The following is a 23,977-nucleotide window of genomic DNA, read 5'->3' on the forward strand; positions in this document are numbered from 1 at the left end:
CATTGTACTTTTGTCGTGCCATTCAAATTTGAAAAAAAAAATTTAAAAATAAGTAATTTCTTTGTTGCTAAACATGAAGTACACATATGTGTACTTATGGACTGAAGCTCCTCAAAACTAATGTTTACTATGTAATATGCTAGTAAACATGCACACATGTAAAATGAGAAAAAAGCTAACTGATGCAGCTAAAAACCTATACATCTTCCCAATTTAATAAATAACCATTGAATCACTGAATGCATAACCAATGCATCAGTTAGCTGGGTTGAAAATGTTGGTAAAATGTAAAAATGCGAACATGTAAATTAGCTTACAGCTAACTTTGGTGCAGCTAGAAATCTGTAGGCCTACATTGTCCAATTAAATAATAAATACATGTGCATAACTGCTTTCATACTTGATTATAATTGATATGCATTTGATTTTGTCATGTTTATGTTTCCAGAGTGTTTTTCTGTGCAAAGAGCATTGGAGCTACTTGGGTTAATTGATGGAGACAATTCAGATTTGGACTTTGAAAATGATGATCCAATCCTGGATGATAATTACCAGCCATCACCACAGGAGCAAAGCAGCAGTGAGGACGAGGGTGACAGTAGTGAAGATGAGGCTCCCATTCCTGAACCCACTGACCACAGCAGAGGACGTAAAGGCTGATTCTTACTCGGCGCAACCTCGCTCTTACTAGCTGGTCGCAAATGGCGCAAACGGTCACGTGACCCAAAATTCCGCCACACCCCCCGTCGCAAGCTAGAAAATCCTCGCGCGTCGCGCACATAACTTTTTTTCTGACTTCGCGCGCGCTCAACCGGAAACAGCTGACCAAGAAAAAGAAAAAATGAACACTGCAGAGACCGCGGTGACCGAGAGGGTGCGGCTCTACAAACATCTGTACGACACGTCTATGAAGTTACACTGGGACAACGTTTGACAAAGTTTGTCTTGTTGCAAAGGACGAACATTCCACCTTCTCTTCTGTTTTTGCCGCAGCCGCTTAGCTCTGAGATACATATACAGTTCTACACCCAGACTAAATTCATTCCGCATCAGATGTGCCAGCCTCTGCTGACGTGACACCACAGGTGGCATTGTGTATGCTTTCTTCGTATGCTTTTCAGCTTGTTTCCTCAACAGTGACGCCCGCTGGTCTGGAGAGAACTGCAAATGTGACGCATACTCGGCGCAAACTGCGCTTATGAGCTGAAGGAACTGTGAAGGGGCTGGCGCTTTCGGTGACGTCATTAATGGTTCTCGAGCCAGAACAGTTGCGCGTTTGCGCCGAGTAAGAATCAGGCTTAAACGTCTCCGTAGTATAAATAATGATTGGCCAAGATCCACTACACATTTGGTTGTTTTATGCAGCTAAGTCCAAAGAGCTAGAATTACAGAAAGCTTATGTACAACACTTGTTGACAGGTTCATGTTCAGGGACAGAGTCAGGTACAGGTTCCTCCCGCACACACAGACGACGCTGCCAAACTCAAGAGATTGAGGCTGATAGCTCAGAAGATGACTTGGGAGAGTCAACACCAGAACCAGGCAAGACCAAAAAACAAGGAGAGACCAAACTAGGGATGTTAACCGATGACCGTATGACCGATGGTTGACCGAATCAACGTCGTCCGGTTAGAATTTTTCTGCCGTCGGTTAAAAAAAAAAAAAAAAAAAAAAAAAAAAAAATCACTATTAGAAATGTTATGTGAGCATGAGCCATCGCACGATGGAAGAACAACCGCAGCAGAGCTCACGTAGCGCCCTCCTCAGAGTTCCTCTCTTACACCGGTTGCAACTTGTACGCCGTACATGACGGGTCCTGTCTGCGCAGTTAAAAAAAAAAAAAAAAAAAAAAAATCGGCACTATTAACCTAAATAAAGCCAATGTGGCTGCGTGTGGACTACAACATAATGATAATTGTAACATTGTAATGGCAAAAGACACAAGACTAACTTAGCCTACTTGTTGTGATATATTCATCTGTACTTAAATAGCATGACGACAGGAACTTATTGCAAAGGATTTTGTGCAGCATAGGCTACGCCACAGAGGCTGTTGGCATTCGGTAAGTTTTTTTTTAACGAAGTCATTGGTTAACCTACTTTCCTGTAACACCGCCAAATGCACCGTTCTCTGTTTGTGACTTTGTAACGGGGGCTTTTAACAGCCCGAGTTCGGTGCCGCGTTTGATTCGTGTTTAAAAAGTACCGTGACTGGAAGGGCGCCGTTGCGCGTAATGTGTGGCTGTGCGTGTCTGCGCAGGCACAGCAATTATTTTTCTACCCAAAACCCTTATTCCTCCACAAGTACGCCTAGAACTAGTGGTCAATGATTGGGGAAAATGTATAATACCAAGGGCACGAACTAACATTGATTGTGTGGTGGGAGCCTAACCAGTCGAAAATGGGGGCATAACTTGTTCCACGCGGCAGAGAAAGACGCGCGACAGGACATAGATATATCATAAATGGCACTTGTAGAATTTTCGGTGACCGACTTTAATCGACTAATGAGGCTCAGTGGTCGGTCAAGACTTTTTTTAAATTTCGACATCCCTAGACCAAACAAGGTCATTGTTATTGATGCACCAATACACCTAAATTGCTTACATAACTTAGTGGAAATAAATGGTAATTGTAATATTTTGGTTGTGCAGGACGTGGGATGCGCTGGAAGGCTACTCCTTTGACGCCACACCTTGCACAGTATCAGCATTTGGATGTTTGTTGGTTGCTGTTTGTTGAAAAACTATGCATGTATGTGTTATTAGTACATGACAGGAAAAAAGGACTGGGTTCAAGGTAGAAATAAAGAGTTTTTCACTGTCACAAATAGGTGACTTTGTTGTTTTTTGTTGAAATTCAGAACACGAGTCCACATACGTGGACATCATTTTTCTCAAAAAGTATAATGTAAAAAGATGATGCTTAGTTTCTAGTCTAATTAGGTCCCAAACAGCCCAAATAGCAAAGAGAAATAAAAAATGCATGTAAAAAAATCACATTGGGCCTTAGGAGGTTAAACTCATTACTGTGCTTTTTATTTAAATCCCTGTGAACTTTAAAATGCTTCTTTAAAGACCCCCTGTTTGAGGAAAGGGTCCCAATATCATCCCAAAGACTGAGGTTCAGATTCTCTCCGTTTCTAAACCTGTTCTCATTTCCAGAACCTTTTTATCATGTGCTCAGTCCTTGTTGATTCGTGGATAACAGAAAATATTGGATATGTAAAGGGAAGTGAATGAAGCTTTCATGAGACACTTCTGAAGAGGACAGTCAGACTGTCTTTTAATGGGCTTCTGAGTGTAAATCTGAGAAATCACACACTGATACTGAGGAGAACTGGATTTCTACTGCTCCTGTGATACTTTCCTGGATCACCCACAAGTCTTTATAATAATGCTATGACTCCTCTTCACACAACTTAAACTCTTCATGTCATTAAAGTATTTATATTGAGCATAATTAAGTCCCATTTTAAGATCTAATCATGAAATATGGCATATTGTGTACGTTAAACACATCAAATCACATATTTTGGCTGCACACTTCTATCGAGCGTTAGCATTAGCATGCCGGGCTAACTGTGAATAGCAGCCAGGTTATTTGAACTTTTTACTCTCTGCTGCATGTTCTGACTGCCCGTGTCCAGGAGCAGGAATCAAACCAATGACACAGAGCACTTTGAAGACATTTCTGCAAACGTCTGACCGCTAAATTCATTCTTTTCTGGACTCACCTGCATGCAGCTTTCTGTTGCTATGCTACCAGATGTTCAGTCGGAACGCTTCGGCACAACGCTTCCGAAGCGCAGAACGCATTGTTTGGTCGAATCGGCTCGGCTTCCGTCGCCTGCTGATTACGTCACACTATATGGCTGTCGGCTTGAATGGAATGATTGGCTGTAATAGCCATAGTAACCGTAACTAGGAGAGTTTTTTTCTCGGTCTTTCGGTGATCGGCAGCAGCTATGGAGAGCTTTTAGGAAGAAATGAAATATTTCCTACAAAATAGTGTGTACCACACCTTGAGCACCACTAGCCCCAAAGCTTTAAGATCTAGTTTGTTTTGTTGAATCATTTTGGCCTTGGTTCACTCTGAAGAGAAGCTTCATTTTCAGCTTTGTGTGTTGAGCAGCAATAACCTCTTTGACTATATGCATGTGGACTCCTGATCATAAATGTACATAAAACCAGCAAAAATGGTTCTGTTGGATATGTGTGTATATGCATACATTACATATTTACAAGGAAATATGTGGCTGTAGATGCTTTGACTGATGAGCCGGGATCAGTTCTTCTTTTCTGTAGAAGACCTAATTATTCTGTATATCTTATGTGAACCATGAAGCAACTCTGCTGGAGTTGGGTTAGATGGTCATGTTGATCATTTCCATCAATCAGCAGTGAGTGGGATCAGGTCTGAATCACTGAAAACTCACTTTCAGGAACACAACTCTTTGTCATTCTTAGTCTCCTCCATAAAAGTAGATTTTTCCATCTTTAGCTTCTTGGTAGTTCCCAGAACAACCATCTTCCACCATGTCCCACCCTCTGACTTTATCACCCGCAGCCATGTTAGTAAGATGGAAATGTCTCTTCTACCAGAACATCATCTGCTTCTTAGACAAAACTGCATCTCACATGTTCCACTTATTCAGCTCCTCTTAGTCATAGCACCCTCTGCTGGATTGTAGGGGAACTACAGCAGACTGACATTTATTGGAATCTTAGCAGTGTGGTGTGAGGACAGGATGGTGGAACTACATATTTATTGTTCTCACTGTTTTCCCCAGAGATTCTTAGTGGGAGACTTATGACACCATCTTCAGCTGAAGCCTCTTGGTCTCATCCTGTTCCCTCTGTTCCCAAGATACTTTCATCAGTCAGATTAACCTTCAGTTAGTGCATCATTTAAGTCCAACAGAATTATGTCAGCATCACTATGGGGTATCATGGATATATTTATTTATCATATCTTCAAAGTAATTAAATATAAAATCCATTAGTATATATATATTTATCTATATATCTATCTATCTATTCATATACAGTATATATATATATATATATATATATATATATATATATATATATATATATATATATTTATATATATATATATATATATAGAGAGAGAGAGAGAGAGAGAGAGAGAGATAAATATATAGATTTTAATTTCTTCTGAGATATATGTAGATATAGATATATATTTTTTTCTGATAAATAGATTATGTCTATTGTGTTTTAACATGTTGATTATGTTGATATTTCCACAGTCAGCTCAACACTACAGATATATGTACAATGTTTTGTATGCCATGCTTTTTGTGCATTTACATAGAACAATACCAGTGGCGGTTGGTCAATAGAGGGCGCTAGAGCGCCGCCCCTCCCGTGAATCAATATATGAAATTAATTATACATTTGTACATTGCGTTTTTACTCGTGCAGTGGTGTGATAGACTCTGCTGTAGGCTACATGCCACTGCCAGCAACCATTAAATGCTTTCGACTTTAAGATAGGCTTGCTATTTGCTATTGGATATAAAGCCCTCCTCCAGGTGGTCGCCGGTAACACTGGAGTCTATAGCCCCTTTCACACTGCCAAATAACCCGCGTTTAATTCGCGAATTTAGCGTGCCCGTTGTTGTGTTCACACTGCCGACCCGGGCTGCCGCGTCAACTCGACTCGCCTTTGTCTTTTTGCCGAGCCGGGTTTGATGTGAACACAATCGACGCGGGTCGGACGTGGGCGTGACGTGAGGAGTTTAAAAGACAGAATGGACAGCTGATTCAGAACAACAGGTGAGGACACGTTTTACTCTGTTTTAGCTATCAACTTGGATACATTTTTAAATATGGCCAACTGGGGAGACAAAGAGGTCCGCGAGCTCCTCAGCCTCTGAGCAGAGGACGTTATTTACCGCCACATTTCGGGGACGGTGAAGGATGGACCTCTGCTGGAAGGGCTGGCGAGAAAGATGGGAGAGCGCGGTTTCCAACGCAGCAAATTTGATGCAGACAGGTGTATTTAACCCTACCTCCGACGCATGGCTTGTGCCTACGTCATTGTACACGCCCAGCATTTTGTGTTTCGTGTGACGCTCTGCCACTAGGCAACTCCCAATGAACTCGGCTTCAGGCGACACGGGTCACCCTGACACGCCGAGCGTTCACATTGCTCGACGCGGGTCGAAGGTGAAATTTGGACCCGCTAAGGTAGCGGGTCGCAGTGTGAAAGGGGCTTATGAGAGCTAGCAAACTTTTTTTTACCGCGAACAAGCAGAGGCAGCTTTTCATTGGCGCATGAAAAATGTATTCTAGTTCGCAGCTTTGTGCGCCCAGACCAATGGCAGAGTTTTCCTTATTTTTAATCTTAACGTGATTGGACAATTCATCGAATCAATCACGTCCATCAAGCAAGCATCCGAGGAAGCGCCGGTGTTGTGCCGAATTCGGCACCCCTGCCGTCAGATGCACCCCCTCGCGGGAGCGAGCGCGCACCACTCGTTTGTTCAGAAAGTGAAGCATTTCGCCTAAACAAACGCTGGGGAACATACTATTCTACGATTTAATTATTTATTAAGTAAATTGGAAGAGAAGAACATCTGTTGCTTTCAGTGATTAAAAGTCTAAAGTGAGAACTCTCTCTTCGTCGGTGGCGTAGTGGCTTAAGCAGCCGCCCCATGTACAGAGGCTACAGTCCTTGCTGCAGCTGGCCCCGGTTCGAGTCCCGCGCCGGACGGCCCTTTGCTGCATGTCTGCCCTGTCTCTCTGCTTCCTGTCTCTCTCCAACTGTCTATCCATTAAAGGCATGAAAAATATTAAATAAATAAAAAGTCTAAAGAGTGTTCTTCTCAACACAAAATCTCGTGATAGCGATCGCACAACAACACTTTTCTGTGAAAATATATACCCCAGCCATAAGTACAAAATAAATGGACTTGATTTTTTTCAAAACAAGGTGAATATATTTGACTTGGGGTTTCACAAGACTAAATATGATTCCAGCTTTTGTTGCAAGGTTCAAAAGTAAGTGCTTTTATTTGTGTTAACCTGTAGGCTATGTAGGTCGAAACAATAGCCTTCTTATCCTGAATATCACGATATGAAAATGTAATTTGATCTATGCCTGATAGACCTGTGTGTTTCTCACCATTAAAGGACATATTCTCATATTCAATAGCTACACTTGTTTTTAAGAAATTAAATATTTTTCTTGCTGCTTTATAAGATAAAATACAATAAACCAATCCCCCATCCACCACTAACATATCTGTTATCAGACCTATCAAACTCGTACATATATTGGCACCAAATGCATGCAGTTAAAAGTACCTAATGCTGAGGTCAAAGAAATAAAATTGTGCAGATGGGGAGCATTTCATGGCAGGCCTTGTGTTCCCTTTCCTGTGATACAGCATGTACCCCCTGCTTAACTCTTACTGTAAAGCTGTCACATGCACTAAACTGACTCTGGTTAAACACACTACTTTTATCTTTGTACTGTGAAAAGCATTTGATGCTGGGATCAACAGAACAAATATTAAGGGGGGGTGCATATCACGGCAGGCCTGTTTTTCCACCTGCCGGAATAAGCACCCCCCCCTTAACTTGTACTAGGAAGGTGGCACATGCTTGAAACTTACTCTGCTTACACATACTAGTCCCCTGTGTGTACTGTGAAAATTATTTGATGCTGGGATTAACAGAACAAATATTAAGGGGGGTGCATATCACGGCAGGCCTGTTTTTCCACCTGCCGGAATAAGCACCCCCCCCTTAACTTGTACTAGGAAGGTGGCACATGCTTGAAACTTACTCTGGTTACACATACTAGTCCCCTGTGTGTACTGTGAAAATTATTTGATGCTGGGATTAACATAACAAATATTAAGGGGGGGTGCATATCACGGCAGGCCTGTTTTTCCACCTGCCGGAATAAGCACCCCCCCCTTAACTTGTACTAGGAAGGTGGCACATGCTTGAAACTTACTCTGCTTACACATACTAGTCCCATCTCTCTACTGTGAAAAGCATTTGATGCTGGGATCAACAGAAACAAAGTACAAGGGGGGTGCACATCACGGCAGGGCTGCTGTTAGTCAACTTGCCACGATATGCTAGCCTGGGTGCCAGCCGAACTTAGCCCCGCCCATAAAAGTTTTGGTCGGGAAGTTCGGTCTGGCTCTGCTCAGTTGGGAAATCATTATGCCCGACCAAGAATTGGTCGGACCAATCAGATTGCCAGGGCGGGCTTTATACGATGATGGACAGATGATCAACAGGGACATTATCGACTACGTCACTAAAGAGCTGAACACGGCTGCCGCTGGAGAGCTAGGGCGTGTAGATTCTGCCATCGAGTCTGTTCTACAGGATCTCCACATTGCATTCATTTTGAAAGACGAACAGAGGAACGCGATAAAGGCTTTTATCGATAGAAAAGATGTTTTTGCCGTCGTTCCTACAACAAGTGTGTGTCGCTTAATCTACGTCACATACTACGTTGCTCTGATTGGTTGTAGGTCTATCCAATTGAGCGAAGAGGCATTTTTTCTCCTGGTTCGGTTGAAACACGCCCCATACTCAAATCTCTATTGAGCGGTATCAGACTCACATTCTGACTAGAATCGTGAGTATGACGTAGTCAGGCTAACGATATGCACCCCCTGTTAACTTTTACTAGCAAAGTGTCACATGTATGAAACTAACCCTGGTTACACATACTAGTCCCATCTCTCTACTGTGAAAAGCATTTGATGCTGGGATCAACAGAAACAAAGTACAAGAGGGGTGCACATCACGGCAGGGCTGCTGTTGGTCAACTTGCCACGATATGCACCCCCTGTTAACTTTTACTAGCAAAGTGTCACATGTATGAAACTAACCCTGGTTACACATACTAGTCCCATCTCTCTACTGTGAAAAGCATTTGATGCTGGGATCAACAGAAACAAAGTACAAGAGGGGTGCACATCACGGCAGGGCTGCTGTTGGTCAACTTGCCACGATATGCACCCCCTGTTAACTTTTACTAGGAAAGTGTCATATGCATGAAACTTACTCCACTTATCAGAATGAGCCAGAATTTACTGTCACGAACCACCATTTATTCAATACTGAACACCATCACAATTAACAACAAAAAAATTTTCAATGGTGTCTTTATGGAAAAGGACATAAAAATAAATGTATCATCAATATACATATTCTTACAACAATATCAAAATAAATAATAAAATAAACAATGAGCAAATAATAAATTAAATACTGAACAAAAGAATGGCACGAACACATACCTTCACCAAGGCCCTATCTCACAGTGTAAAAAAAATAGTTGAAAGGTAAAAAATAAGATCCTGGTTGCACCCCTTTTGTCTCTAGCTGACAGAAAACAAACTTATTTGCATGCAGGACACAAGTACTCTTCATCCACTGAAGGCCTCTGGACACATTTGTGGTGGTACCACCTCTGACAGGTGTCACAGCAAATCTGGAAAAACAGGGATGTGTAGTGGTTCATAAGTTTTACATAGGGTATCCCTGAATATAGGATAACTCTAAATGTACTATTAATATCCTTAATATTCTTTCAGTTTCAAAAAAATCATTTTATTTTTTACATTTTGGAATATGAAGACATTACCCATTTTGCTTCATCTTGGTCCTGTTCCTCCATTCCACAATCAAAGCACAGGCTGCTTAGTTCATCTGTTAAGACAAACAATATTCAACAATGTTCTGATTAATACAATTTGAATTGCACAATATTAATTCACTAGCTTATAGTTGCATATTTATGAGAAAACATGCATACAACCAACAACATGAATGCATCACAAGGCCGAGCTAGATGCACAGATGGTACACAATGAACAAAAGAAGCAAGCCCTGAATGCAGATTTCTATTCTACACCGAGAGCTGGCAGGATCCCTGCAATGACAAAACCGTCACTTTCACCAATATCTAGGGATTCAATATCACAATTGCTAGAGTTTTCAAGGCAGCAGTATCAAGTCCAAGTAGACTCTCTTAGGCTCCCACCAAGGGATATGGTCAAGTTTAAAGGAGACCCCCCCTCCAGTATTGGAAGTTCATGAGGCTTTTCACCACAATGGTTAACTCGTCTACACCAGTACACCGAAGGAAAGGCTCGAGAGGCCATAAGTCACTGCTTATACAACCCCAATCCTAGTGCGGGTAGCAAGGAGGCACTTGAGCGACTAAGAACAAGATTCAGAAATCCTCATTCCATCTCACAAGCTTGGGTAGGAAAGGTTTTTAACTTTAAGGAGACAAGAGACAATGTGCAACTCAGAGACTTCGCAGACCAACTGAGAGGCTGTGAGGATACGCTTGCTGCCATGAAGTGTGAGGAAGAGCTCAGTGGTCGCCGCACATTGGTTGAGATTAGAGATGCACCGATCAATCGGCCACCGATTAAAAAAAGCCGGTTTTATATCCAATCGGCTCCAATCGGTGACCGGCCGGTCACTGTCGTAATTTCCGGTTTTCGGCTGATCAAACTGACCCGCATGCGCGGTGCGTAGCAGCTCAACGCGCCCAGAGCAAAACAGCTAAGAACTAGCAAGACTCAAGAAGAAAACATGTCACTGATTTGGACTTATTTCACTTTGTGCCAGGACGATCCAAAACACGCTGTTTGTAATGCTTGCAAGTCAAAAGTAAGCCGCGGAGGATCAACAATCATGGCTGGAAAAAGGAAGTCATGGAGGAGCATGTGTCCGAGGATGGGTGCTGGAGAGCGGATTGAATGCGCGTGTGACCGCTGGAAGCTCCAGGCTGGTTCTTGTAAGATGGGAGGCCGGTGGTTTTGCGCATGCGCAGAGCCAATTTTCTAAGTTTTGTTTTCACGCCAAGTAGCACAAATCGACAGAACACCGGCACGGAGGAGCATAGATCCGAGCAGGGGTGCTGAAAGGCGGATTGAATTCAAACTTTATTTTCAGACTTGTAAAAAAAAAATGCACCGGCGGCACAGCAGAGAATAAGTTACGTACTGTATTTGAGTTAGCCTACAGTATGTCTGCGCACTGCGCAGTACTGTAATTAAACTTGCATGGTAATAAAATTCAGTAAATGCTGAAGCTATTCGTTTCGTTTCGTTTCATTTAACTCATTGAAAAACGATACAAATGGTATTTAGATGATATTCTGCATAAAAAAATAAGTGAAATACCTGTAATACAAATTTGGTTTTAGTAATCAACCGCTAATAGTGTTCAAATTCGCTCTGGACCAACGTGATCACCATAAGCGGTACGCTTGGAAAAGAAGCACCTAGGTTTGCTTAGCAAATATAAGGAGGACACTGCCGCTAAGAGGAGGGATGCAGCAGAGTCGCAGCAACCACAACAACCCTCCACCGTGGCTGCTATGTTCAACATCAACACTGAAAAGTCCACCGCCACCACTAGGAAAATAATGGAGTTCATGGCACTGATGAAATACCGAGTCCACGGTACAAATGACCAAGTAGGCGGTACTTTTCTGACACAGCACTGCCAAATGTTGTCTGGGAGAAGGGTACTTGTATTAAATTTGGGAAAGGGTACTCAAGCCAAACAAATATAGTGTCTATTATATTATTATAATTATTTCTTAGATAGAAAATCGGCATCGGAAAAACCGGATTTGGCAGGTCAGACCTCCTCTAAAACCGGAAATCGGTATCGGCCAAGAATTTTGCAATCGGTGCATCTCTAGTTGAGATCATTGGCAAGCTACCATCAGACCTCAGGGCCAAATGGTTAAATAAGAACTATGAAATTACAAAAGAAGAACATCTTCCGAAACTTGACGACGTTGTCAGCTTCGTAGAGACAGAGACAGATAACACATCTCATGAACAACAAGATTTTTGTCTTTTTCATTTTAAGTGGGCCAAATCGCTTTTATTAAAAGTAAACTAATGGAAACTGCTGCTGTGATTTGATTCTTTTAATAAGCCATGTAACTGGCTATGATCCAGGGTGTTGAACAGGTGTGATACAGGTGTGTGGCCACAGCGTGCACATCTGATGCTGCTCACAGTGCTCCTCAGTGTGCTCAGGGAGCTGGTGTGTTTGCCCAGACACATGAAAAATTAGAGGGAAGGCAGCTAAGTATGATGGAGTATCCCTCAATGACGTCCACTATTTCTGCTTCCCTTCATATCAATGCTAACAGCCACCTAGCGATAGCTGCAGCTGTTACGGTGTTTGCTGCTCGGAAGCAGGGGAGTGCTCGGGCTGCACTTCGGTCTGCACGGTTTACACAGCAGGCAGTGATACGAAGGGAGAGAAAATAGGGCCAAGCGATGTGAGCTCTGACTTTTCTTGAGGGAGGACTTTGTGATGCAAATGTATTGCTCTTTTGAACGCATATTGTTTTGAGAAGCAAAACACTTTATTTTCGGGACCCTAGCAAACTAGCCGGACTACTTTCATCAACACCAAAACGAGGCTGGAACTCTGCTCACAGGACGCAGCAGGGGGTAAGAAGATGTTCATAAATGATGTTGCTGATATGGGATGTTATACAGCTTCATGTCAAAAGAGGCGAACTGTCCCTTTAACTTTGATGTGAATCTTTCTAAAGATTTTTTGTTTGTTTGTTCTTTTGTTTTTTGTCATGGTGTATTGTCTGTATGTTTTTATGATACCTGCCTGAGGACAACGGATGAAATTTAGCAACTGTGCTAACTCCGGCATATTTACATGGATGCTTTGCTGATATGTTGATTAATGTGCAGAGTCCTAACCAAATAAATAAGAAATAAAATAAAAACCTCCTCCACACTGACCTGTGGCCCGGTGGACCCAGAGGATGAGCGGGCTCGTTTCCTGGTGGAGGGGTTCTGCTCCTGCTTCAGCTCCTGCTTCAGCTCCTGCTTCAGCTCCTGCTTCAGCTCCTGCTTCAGCTCCTGGTTCTGCTCCTGGTTCTGCTCCTGGTTCTGCTCCTGGTTCTGCTCCTGGTTCAGTTCTTGGTTCTGCTCCTGGTTCTGCTCCTGCTTCAGTTCTTGGTTCTGCTCCTGGTTCTGCTCCTGGTTCAGTTCTTCGTTCTGCTCCTGGTTCAGTTCTTCGTTCAGCTCCTGGTTCAGCTCCTGGTTCAGCTCCTGGTTCAGCTCCTGGTTCTACTCTTGGTTCAGCTCCTGGTTCAGCTCCTGGTTCAGCTCCTGGTTCTGCTTTTGGTTCTGCTCCTGGTTCTGCTCCTGGTTCTGCTCTTGGTTCAGCTCTTGGTTCAGCTCTTGGTTCTGCTCCTGGTTCAGCTCCTGGTTCAGCTCTTGGTTCAGCTCCTGGTTCAGCTCCTGGTTCAGCTCCTGGTTCAGCTCCTGGTTCTGATTTTGGTTCAGCTCTTGGTTCAGCTCTTGGTTCAGCTCTTGGTTCAGCTCTTGGTTCAGCTCTTGGTTCAGCTCTTGGTTCAGCTCCTGGTTCAGCTCCTGGTTCTGATTTTGGTTCTGCTCTTGGTTCAGCTCTTGGTTCAGCTCTTGGTTCAGCTCTTGGTTCAGCTCCTGGTTCAGCTCCTGGTTCTGCTCCTGTTTCAGTTCTTGGTTCAGCTCCTGGTTCAGCTCCTGTTTCAGTTCTTGGTTCTGCTCCTGGTTCTGCTCCATTCTGGTCCGACTGATGGACTCTGCAACTGTCAGCACATATGATAAGATCCAGCTGTGGCGTGCAGCGTGTTAAACCACACCCACTTTTCTTCTTCTCTTGATAACCTTTCTGCACACATGTATACATATATATATATATACATATACATACATGTATATAAATAAGATTTAACAACTCTCTTAAAGAGCTAAAATCAAACACAAGCAGAGCGTTTAGGATATTTGCTCCTTTAATTGGAAAACCATCTGAAAAAATGTTCTACAAATTGAAACTTTATGATTTCCAGCTGAAGCAGGACTGAGATCAGACAGACCATATGACATAGTTTAACCTATCAGGATTGAATAGCACGGCCAGACAGTCAGACGTCAAACAATTTGTTACCATCTTAAAGTATTAAAGCTTTGCCTTTATTCTTATTAGGAGATATTAACTTGACTTTAAAAAAATGAGTTGCTCTAAATAATTCTCCTTTGCCTCTTCTCACCAATTCTGAGTTAATAGTTATCATCAATATTTAGATGTAAACTCATTAAACCATTTGACTATTTAACTCAATCATTTAACTATTTAACTGCAGCAGATCTATGAAACAATTAATATGCCCTCTTAATAAAGCAGCAAAGTGCTTTATAGAGGTTTAAATAAGTTTGGGTATTAGGAGATGAACAAAAACACAGCTGCAGTGAGGCCGAGTCATCACAAGACAAGTCAAGGTTTGTTTTTCTGGCGCATTTAAAAACAGTGAGCAGAGAGCAGCTTGGTGAGAGCCCAACAAAATCTATGCAGACACACAGTTAACTTGGGCTGAAGCTCTCCCTATGATGTTATTTAACCGGAGATTTACTCCAGATGCCACCATGAATGCTGTCAGGTTGTCCCACATGAAGCCTGGACAGGGAGAAGATGCCCTGTCCATACCCTGTTTTGCCACAGCATGAACACTTGTGTGAATAAAGCCACTCACAGTTGCTTAGAGACACACACACACACCAGTGCGGGACAAAACCCGCATTTTTAATAATGTCCACTGCACTCGCCGATGAGTAGAAAGCCAATTGTAAAACGTGTCGGCGAGTGTTTTCTGCGGCTCACGGTGGGCTGTCTGATATCAGGCAACATGCATCAGGAGAGCAACACTGCAGACACATAAGCATGCAGACCCAAGCCTCAGTGGCACAGTTCTTCATTCCCCAATCATCTGCTGAGACTGATAAGGTATGGAACAGTAAATAAATACATTTGTTCGGCAGGGGTGCAAACAGAGGTATGGTCAAAAAGGAGTGAGATTATCGAAGCCCACACCCCCGCAGGAATTATCATAGAATTACATTTTGCCACCCCCTCTGCCATCCAGGGCTCACCCTATTCACACAAAAATGTTCTTTATATGAAAATACACTGTCCCAGTTCCTTGGAAATTCTTAAAAGTAAAGAATACGCTGGAAACATTTGGCATGTCCCCTTTTTTTAAATTTTTTTGAAAAAGTCTGACATTTTGAATATGACTCAATACACACAAGTTCCAAAATATCACACCATTAACAACCTCAGTTCACTCTCGTAGACTTTTATATCACCACAACTTTCTTTAGCACACCGAGAAACAACAGAAAAATAGCCTCAGAGCAGCTAAAAAGACAAGTTTCTCACCGTTGCTCTCTGTATTTCAAATTACGCCGATATCGGAACTTGCAGCGGGTCTACAGGTGACAGGTGAGTGTTAGCCTGTTAGACACAGAGCTAGCATTAGCATGGACAACGGTAAGCGTTAACAAGCCTTTATTTTGATAACTGACTCGTCTTACCGACGTACTTGTCTCCGGACTTCCAATCGGTATGTGCTCTGACTTTCTTTCAGTGTAACTCGGGATTTTTCTCCTTTTTCTGTCCTTTTCACAAGTAGCTGCGCTTTACTTCTCTGGTTAAGGTCAGAAAATAACGTAAAAATCGTGCGCCTGCAGTTCACCTGGCTGTTGAGGCACTCCCCACGTGGGGTCATACGAACTGTGCGGTGCATTCAAATGCAACAGGAACATTAAACTTTACCGATGCAAACATAAAATAAATACTCTCCCGCTTATTTTAGTGGTCTCTATGTCAGTCCAGAGAGATTCGGGGCTGAACTTTGATGAAATTATAATCAGACATTACAACAACACCCCCCCCCCTAAAAAAAAACTCATCGGATCTGCACGATTCACACAAGTCCCCCAGACAGCTGTGAAAAAGGCGGCATCCGCCAAAAGGCGCGCCGTTTGCACCCCTGGTTCGGAGAAAACGTATATATAAATATATATATATATAAAGTTTACAAATGTTTTTGTTGTTTTTTTTCCTCTCAGTAAAAATGTCCTAAAGGTTCATATCGTTTTGCACTTAAAAAGTTATATTAAGTTATCGATTTATTTTTTTTATCATTTAAAAGTTCATTGTTCCACACTACACACAGATTTAATTTAAGATTTAATTAACTGCACTTTATAAGAGAATGTGTTTATTGGTAATAAAGCATTTCAAGCTTTAAAGCCATAATGTGTAATATTTCACGTTGTCTATTAACAAATTTGAGTCTTATCATTCACAAGTATTACCTCAATCGTTATTAATTACCTCCATCACAAAAGTCCAGTGTTCTTATATTCTTTATATTCAGCATACGAATGTACATAAGAGTGTTTCCACATTGGAAACGGAAAATGCGAAGCTGATGACATGTCCTTCTACACATCCCGTAGTTTTAAAATGGCGGAGCGACATGGAGACATTCATTGTCCGTGAAATATTACACATTATAGCTTTAAGTATCAATCAAGTTGCTTTTTTTTTTTTTTTTTTTTTTTAAATCACCACTGTACTAAAGACACTGGCACAAAATAGGGCTGTGCAATATATCGAATTTATATTGCGATAACGATATTGGTGTCAAACGATAGCAAAATTAATAATATCGAATATAAACGATATTGGCTTGGTTAAGCAAATTGCGGCGTGTGGTACGTCATGACGTCAGAACTGCTCTGGAGTTTCGCGCTCTTCTCAGCCTCACCACTTGATGCCGCCATCGACACTGGATACCGCTGAAAAGAGATTAGCAACAACATTGGAATTTTGGAAGATATGGAACAGTTAATTGAGAAAAAAGGGTGAAAAAGTTCGGTGATCTGGGACCACTTTAGTTTTGAAGAAAAAGACGAAGAACAGAAGAGACCCATCTGCAGGATTTGCCGAAAAATGGTGTCTGCGCCTCTTGCCAACACATCCAACCTGTTTACACACCTCAAAGTCAACCACAAGGTAATCCACGACCAAACGATAAAGAAAAAACAAAAAATGGACCAAGCCAACGTCGCCTCAACCAGCAAGATCGCCCAGACATCAATTCAAGGCACTCTGTTCAACGCCACTCAGTATGCCACAACTTCGGAGAGGCATAAGGCGCTCACCAAATCCATCGGCTATTTTTTAGCCAAAGATATGCAGGCTATCAATACGGTAGAGGGTGAGGGGTTTAAGAAGATGATCAGGGAGTTTGATAAACGCTATGCTCTGCCCTCCCAACATTATTTTACCCGAAATATCTTGCCAGGGCTTTATGAAAATTGCCGAGAGGAAGTGTCAAAAGAAGTGCTAGCAGCGGATCACTTCGCAGCAACATCGGATCTTTGGTCAAGCCGTACAAGCGAACCATACATCAGCCTCACCGTGCACTTCATCGACAACGAGCTAAACCTGAAAGTGAAGTGTCTCCAGACGGCTTTCATGCCGGAAGATCATACCGGGCAAAACATCGCCGACATACTGAGGGAATCTCTGGCGCAGTGGGGATTAAACGAAGGCAAATTGGTCTGCATCACCACTGACAACGCCGCAAACGTTAACCTGGCTACACAACTAAATGGATGGACGAGGCTCCAATGTTTCGGGCATCGACTACACTTGGCCATTGGTGAGTACTGAGTGCTGTTATTCCTGTGTGAAATGACATAATAGTGAATGTCTGAACTGAACTGGCCAACTGCTTTGTCATGGCTGCGTTTTTTTGACCCCATCATTGCTAACTTTGTTGACAACTTGAAGGTAGCTAGCGCGAGGCTGAAACCTGCCGTTCTTTCCAAAACAAGCAAGCAAACAAAAAACACCGACAAGATAAAACATGCAGTCGGTGAATTTGCTTCAATGTTCATAATGAAGTAAATGTGGCCTTGATTTGAAGACGAAGCTTTTTTTGAATGAGCTAGAGAAAGTGTGTTGATTACCAAGTTGATAACTGATTAGCAACTATGCTTTTGAGAAACGATGTCCAGAGCAGGGAGAGAGTTGCAGGCGCGCGATTTTTACGTTATTTTCTGACCTTAACCAGAGAAGTAAAGCGCAGCTGCTTGTGAAGAGGACAGAAATAGGAGAAAAATCCCGAGTTACACTGAAAGAAAGTCAGTGCACATACCGATTGGAAGTCCGGAGATAAGTACGTCGGTAAGACGAGTCAGTTATCAAAATAAAGGCTTGTTAACGCTTACCATTGTCCATGCTAATGCTAGCTCTGTGTCTAACAGGCTAACACTCACCTGTCACCTGTAGAGCCGCTGCAAGCTCCGATATCGGCGTAATTTGAAATACAGAGAGCAACGGTGAGAAACTGCTCTGAGGCTATTTTTCTGTTGTTTCTCGGTGTGCTAAAGAAAGTTGTGGTGATATAAAAGTCTATGAGAGTGAACTGAGGTTAATGGTGTGATATTTTGGAACTTGTGTGTATTGAGTCATGTTCAAAATGTCAGACTTTTTCAAAAAAAGGGGACATACCAAATGTTTCCAGCGTTGACTCAGTATTCTTTACTTTTAAGAATTTCCAAGGAACTGGGACAGTGTATTTTCATATAAAGAACATTTTTGTGTGAATAGGGTGAGCCCTGGATGGCAGAGGTGGTGGCAAAATGTAATTATATGATAATTCCTGCGGGGGCGTGGGCTTCGATAATCTCACTCCTTTTTGACCATACCTCTGTTTGCACCCCTGCCAGAGGGACTAGCACACTAAATGTATTGTGCTTTAATTTTTTATCTTTGTCCTAATCTGAATAAGCTTTGAAGCAGTTAGCTCAATGTGGTATAATTAATTGTTATTACTCTTAGTTTTCCTCCAATTGCTGAGTCATCAGTTGTGTGTAGCCTTACTAGGAAAATAATGTGAAAAACAAACAATTTTACACCTTTATGTTTTTTCTATTATCTTAGAAAATGCGATGAAGAAATCGGATGACAAGATCAGCCGTGCCATGGGAGTCTGTAAGAAGGTGGTCAGTAGCTTCAGCTACAGCTGGAAGAAGAAGAGGGAACTTGAAGAAGCCCAGAAGCAACTGAATCTGCCTCAGCACGCCCTCAAGACCGAATGCCCAACCAGATGGGGATCTAGACAGGCCATGATCGCCAGAATCCTTGAGCAACAGAAGGCCATTGTCCAGGTCCTTGCCAGTGACCGGAAACAACGACATCTATACCTCTCCTGGCAAGACATCGATGTACTGGAAGCTGTCAATAAGTCACTGACCCCTCTGGTTGAGTTCACAGACGCGCTGTCAGGAGAGAAATACGTGAGCATCTCTCTTGTGAAGCCAACACTGCATCTCTTCAACAACTCAGTCTTGAAAGACCAGGAGGATGACACGCTACTTGCCAAAACCATCAAGCATGACATACTGGACTATCTCAATGAGAAATACAGTGGCAGTGAAACACAAGAGCTACTTGACATGGCGGCTGCCCTAGACCCAAGATTCAAGCTGAAGTATGTGGATGAAGACAAGAAGGAATCCATTGTGAGTCGAGTGAAGCTGGAGCTGAGGGATGCCAGAACTGCCAGTGCTATGGTAATAATAATGTAATTTATAACAATGCACTAACACAACAATATTGTTCAATTGTGTGGTATTATTATATGGTATTATTGTTATTATTATTATCATCATTATTACCATTATTATTGTTGTTGTTGTTGTTGTTGTTATGTTGAATATATTATATTAACACACATCTGTTGAATGTGTTTTTCCATTTGTGTTTCTGACTCTAAGGTGGAAGCCCCTTCAGTCACAACTGTGGCCCCTGCTGGTACTGAGGATGGAGATGGTGTTCCTTGCAAGAAGAGGAAGCTCCTGGGCAGCTTCTTCAAGACCACTACAAACCAGGCTGCAGGGTCTCATCTACAAGAAGACCAAGTCATTTCTCTTGAGGTCCATTCTTACTTCCAGTCTGAAGCAATAGATCCTGAGAAGGACCCTCTGATATGGTGGAGAGATGCGAAAGCCATCTACCCACGTCTTTCAAATCTTGCCAGGAAATACTTATGTATCCCTGCCACAAGTTCCTCTTCAGAGAGAGTATTCAGCACTAGTGGAAACATTGTCACTTGCTTGCGTGCATCTTTGAAACCTGACCATGTTAACAGGCTGGTGTTTCTAGCAAAAAACCTTTAACAAACCTTAGCAGCATTTGCTAGTTCAGGTTCAAGTTCATTTCAAGTTTCTATATCCAAGTTCATGTTCATTTAAGACAGTTGCTTCACCCTTTCAATGGTTGGTGTTGTTTACAAAAAAAAGTTACAAAAGTGGAAGAAATAAATTCATAGAAATAAATATACATATTTAAAATATAGAGATTGAGGAACACTGGATAGTGTACATTTGTTTTTCCACTGTTATATCAAAATAATATTTTTCTTGTTGTATACATTGAAAACGTTACAAAAGTGGAACAAAGTCTTCTTTTATTTTCTTCATATAAATAAGAACAATTATTTTTTTAAAATATAGAGATTGTGGATCACTGGCGTGTACATTTGTCTTTTTTTCCAGTGTCATATCAAAAGAATATTTTTATGTTGTTGTATACATTGAAAACCTTACATTATTTCCTACTATTTATTTCTTCCGTTTTAGCAAGAAATGCTGAATAAAGTCCTTCATAATCCTTTTAAATTCCAGGTGATTAACATGTTCTTTTATTTCAAATTTGATATAAGTGTGTGTTTCAAAATGTGAGCTTATACACCCTTTTCTGTATGGATATGTCTAGGTGTTTTAGTAGGGGTCGTTTGGAAAAGAATAAAATATAGTAATAACTAGAAATGCACTCAAGAGAGTGCAGATCTCTGCCAAGGAAGCTTTGTCGCCACCTTGTGGCAGGTCGCAAGATTGCAGCACGGACAGACAAACTCGGGCGATCACATCCGCTGGCAAAAAAAAAACATATTAAAAAAAAATGACCATATATATATCGTTTAAAATATCGTGATATCAATATTGAGTGAAAATATCGTGATATTGATTTTTCCAATTATCGAGCAGCACTAGCACAAAATAACATATTACTGCTGCGAGCAGCGGCCAAAGGAGCCGGTGTTCTGTCGATTTCTCCTACTCGTCGAGAAATGCTACCTTGTGTTTTTGCGCATGCGCGCGCATGCGCAGAGACAATTTTCTAAGTTTTCGTTGTCCCGCCCATCATTTTTTGCTACCCTTTCTCCTACTAAGGTAGGAGAAATCGAGGAGAAATTTTTCATTCGTTTTCGTTTTATGTAACCAGTAAAACCTCTGTTCTAGTTCTCCTTCCTGTCTTGTCATTCGCCATATGATTTTTGTATTTGCGACACTTCAGGCTTTATTTAGGTGACTCTGCTCCATCATTGTCAAGAATTATTTGAGAAGGGGTAGCATTATTTGACAGGGTCATATTGCCCTATCAAAATTTGCTACCCTCTTAAAAATTGATTAGATAATGTTATGAACATGCTGCCAGTCATCCTACACTTCCTTTTTAACATTTTATATTCACCTTTAGTCAATATATAATTTAGTTATAAAGACTTACCTTGTTCTTGGTGTAAGAGTCTAAAATACTATAGTTAAACCAAAATAGATAGCAAAGTGCTATTTTCCCCTTGTTTTTTTATGGTAATTATTTAGTCAGGCTATTTACCGCTTTACTACTTAAAGCGTGCAGCTCTCGGTCCCCTTTCTTTGTTAACACACCCTTTAAAAGTTTAGATCTTGTTCTTTATTCTTTGTTATTCTTATCAAGTAACTTTGTCCGTATCATTAGTATCTCTCAACCCTAGGGGGTTAAGACAAACAGCTAAACGCAAAGCGTCATTCTTATTTGCCAAACAACTTAAAACAGATTTTTGTTTCTTTCAAGAGAGTCATTCTACATCTACTGACAGTAATTTCTGGAAATCACAATGGGGAAATGAAATGTGGTTATCTCACGGATCTGAGCGCTCCGCTGGTGTCGCTACACTTAAAAATATTTTTTCTGGAACTATATTACATACTGATTGCGACACCCTAGGTCACTACATCTGCTCAGTAATTGAATGCCTTAACAATACCTTTATTGTAGTTAACCTATATGGTTATAATAATAAAACGGAAAACAACAAACTATTTGAATCTTTAGCAGAAAGAATTACTTCATGGCTCTCCAAATACCAAGACTCAATCATTTTAATTGGTGGGGACTTTAACATTGCCTTAGACAATACGATCGAGAGATGGCCTCCAGGGCGGCAGACCTCATACTGTGACACTTTAAAACATTTTATGGAGAAATTTAATGTTATAGATATATGGAGAAAAAAATTCCCAGATGACAAAATCTTTACATGGAGCAATAAAACAGGATCCAGACAATCCCGAATTGATTTTTGGCTCATTTCCAAATGTATCAATAAAGACAACATTGCTGTCAACATACTTGCCAACCCTCTGACTGATCATAGAGCTATTCACATTAGCATCCAAATTTATACTCCTGATAATACACCTAATAAATGTGCTTACTGGAAACTAAATAACTCTTTACTAAAGCATGAAATAGTTAAAGCTCATATTAATAAATTAATTATTTATTATTGGAAGAAGGCTTACAAGGAAGGGTCTTTCTGCAGCAATTGGGAACTTTCCAAATTTGAAATTGGCAAATTTTTAAGACGATATGGAAGTCAGATTTCTAAATTGAAGAAAGCTGAAGAGGAAGAAGTCATAAGCAAGATCACCTCCTATTACCTAAAATCCCCAGAAGAAGTTTCGGAGGAAGATAAATTAAATTTAAGAAGAATGAAGAATTTGGTTTTGGCCTTTTTTTTTTGTAACGCTGTCAAAACATTATACTCCAATTGCAACAGTGCTATTAAAATGCCAAATGGCACCACCCCTAGATTTGACCTAAAACGTGGCATTCGCCAAGGATGTCCCATTTCACCATATTTATTCTTACTTTGCTCTCAAATCCTTACAACTCATGTTTCCAGTAGTCCTGTACAAGGAATCAGCATCGCTAATAAAGAGCTTATAATCAGCCAGCTGGCTGATGACACCACAATATTTCTAAGGAATGCAAACCAGATTACTCTTGCCTTAGAGGTGGTTAATGCTTTTTCCAAGGCCTCCGGTTTATTTTTAAATTTAAAAAAATGTGAATTGCTAGCAATTAAAGATTGTACTGCTAATGTTATTTGCAATATCCCTGTTAAACAAGAAATTACTTATTTGGGAATTTTAATCTCTAAAGACCAAAAGTTAGGAAGCTCCTCTAATTTTACACCAATTATACAGAAAACCAGAAAGAAGCTAAACCAGTGGCTTCAGAGGGACTTATCTCTAAAAGGAAGAGTGTTGCTTTCCAAAGCTGAAGGATTATCCCGACTGACATATGCTGCTCTCCCCTTACATTTAGACAACAAAATCTGTAAAGATATTGATCATATGCTTCTTAATTTTATATGGAAAAATCGTACACACTATATAAAAAAAACTGTTGTCATGAATAATTATGAATCAGGTGGTCTTAACTTTCTCGATTTCACTACCTTAAATAACACATTCAAAATTAAATGGGCTAAACACTTCCTTAAAAATCCAACCTCTATCTGGAACCTCATACCAGATCAAGTTTTCTCGCGCTTTGGTGGCTTTAACTTCATTTTAAATTGTAATTACAATGTTGAGAAACTTCCTGTAAAACTCTCATCTTTCCATAAGCAGGTGCTCTTAGCGTGGACGCTCATTTATAAACATAACTTCTCACCTCACAAATACCTCATCTGGAACAACAGAGATATTTTATTTATAAACAGGTCACTCTATCTTGAAACTTGGGTTCAAAATGGGATCCTACTGGTGGCTCAGCTGGTTAATAAGGAAGGTAAAATTTTCAGTTACAACAAATTTTGCTCAATATGCAAATTTCCAATTAATTTCCAGGAGTTCTCCATGGTGGTTGATGCTTTACCTTCGGGCACTTTAATGCTGTTTAAAAACATTAATTTTACTCTATCTGTTCCACCCAGTATCCCTGATCCAGCC

At 41.1% G+C, this 23,977-nt stretch overlaps 1 protein-coding gene across 1 annotated transcript; it reads left to right on the plus strand.

The window, feature by feature from the left end:
- Positions 1-18,866: 18,866 nt before the first annotated feature.
- On the plus strand, positions 18,867-20,590 carry LOC142369302 (E3 SUMO-protein ligase ZBED1-like). Its single transcript, XM_075451639.1, has 2 exons — positions 18,867-19,483; positions 19,688-20,590. Exons 1-2 carry the CDS (start codon positions 18,893-18,895, stop codon positions 20,087-20,089), a joined length of 993 nt encoding a protein of 330 aa, XP_075307754.1. The 5' UTR covers positions 18,867-18,892; the 3' UTR covers positions 20,090-20,590.
- Positions 20,591-23,977: the final 3,387 nt, after the last annotated feature.

Source organism: Odontesthes bonariensis, chromosome 19, assembly GCF_027942865.1.
Source record: "Odontesthes bonariensis isolate fOdoBon6 chromosome 19, fOdoBon6.hap1, whole genome shotgun sequence".
In the NCBI taxonomy this organism is placed as follows: domain Eukaryota; kingdom Metazoa; phylum Chordata; class Actinopteri; order Atheriniformes; family Atherinopsidae; genus Odontesthes; species Odontesthes bonariensis.

What these genes read in the sequence shown, in the direction of transcription:
- LOC142369302 (XM_075451639.1), top strand. Translation starts at nt 18,893, where the DNA reads ATGGGAGTCTGTAAGAAGGTGGTCAGTAGCTTCAGCTACAGCTGGAAG. An exon ending in CCAGAACTGCCAGTGCTATG is followed by an intron (nt 19,484 to 19,687) that starts GTAATAATAATG and finishes TCTGACTCTAAG; the next exon opens with GTGGAAGCCCCTTCAGTCAC.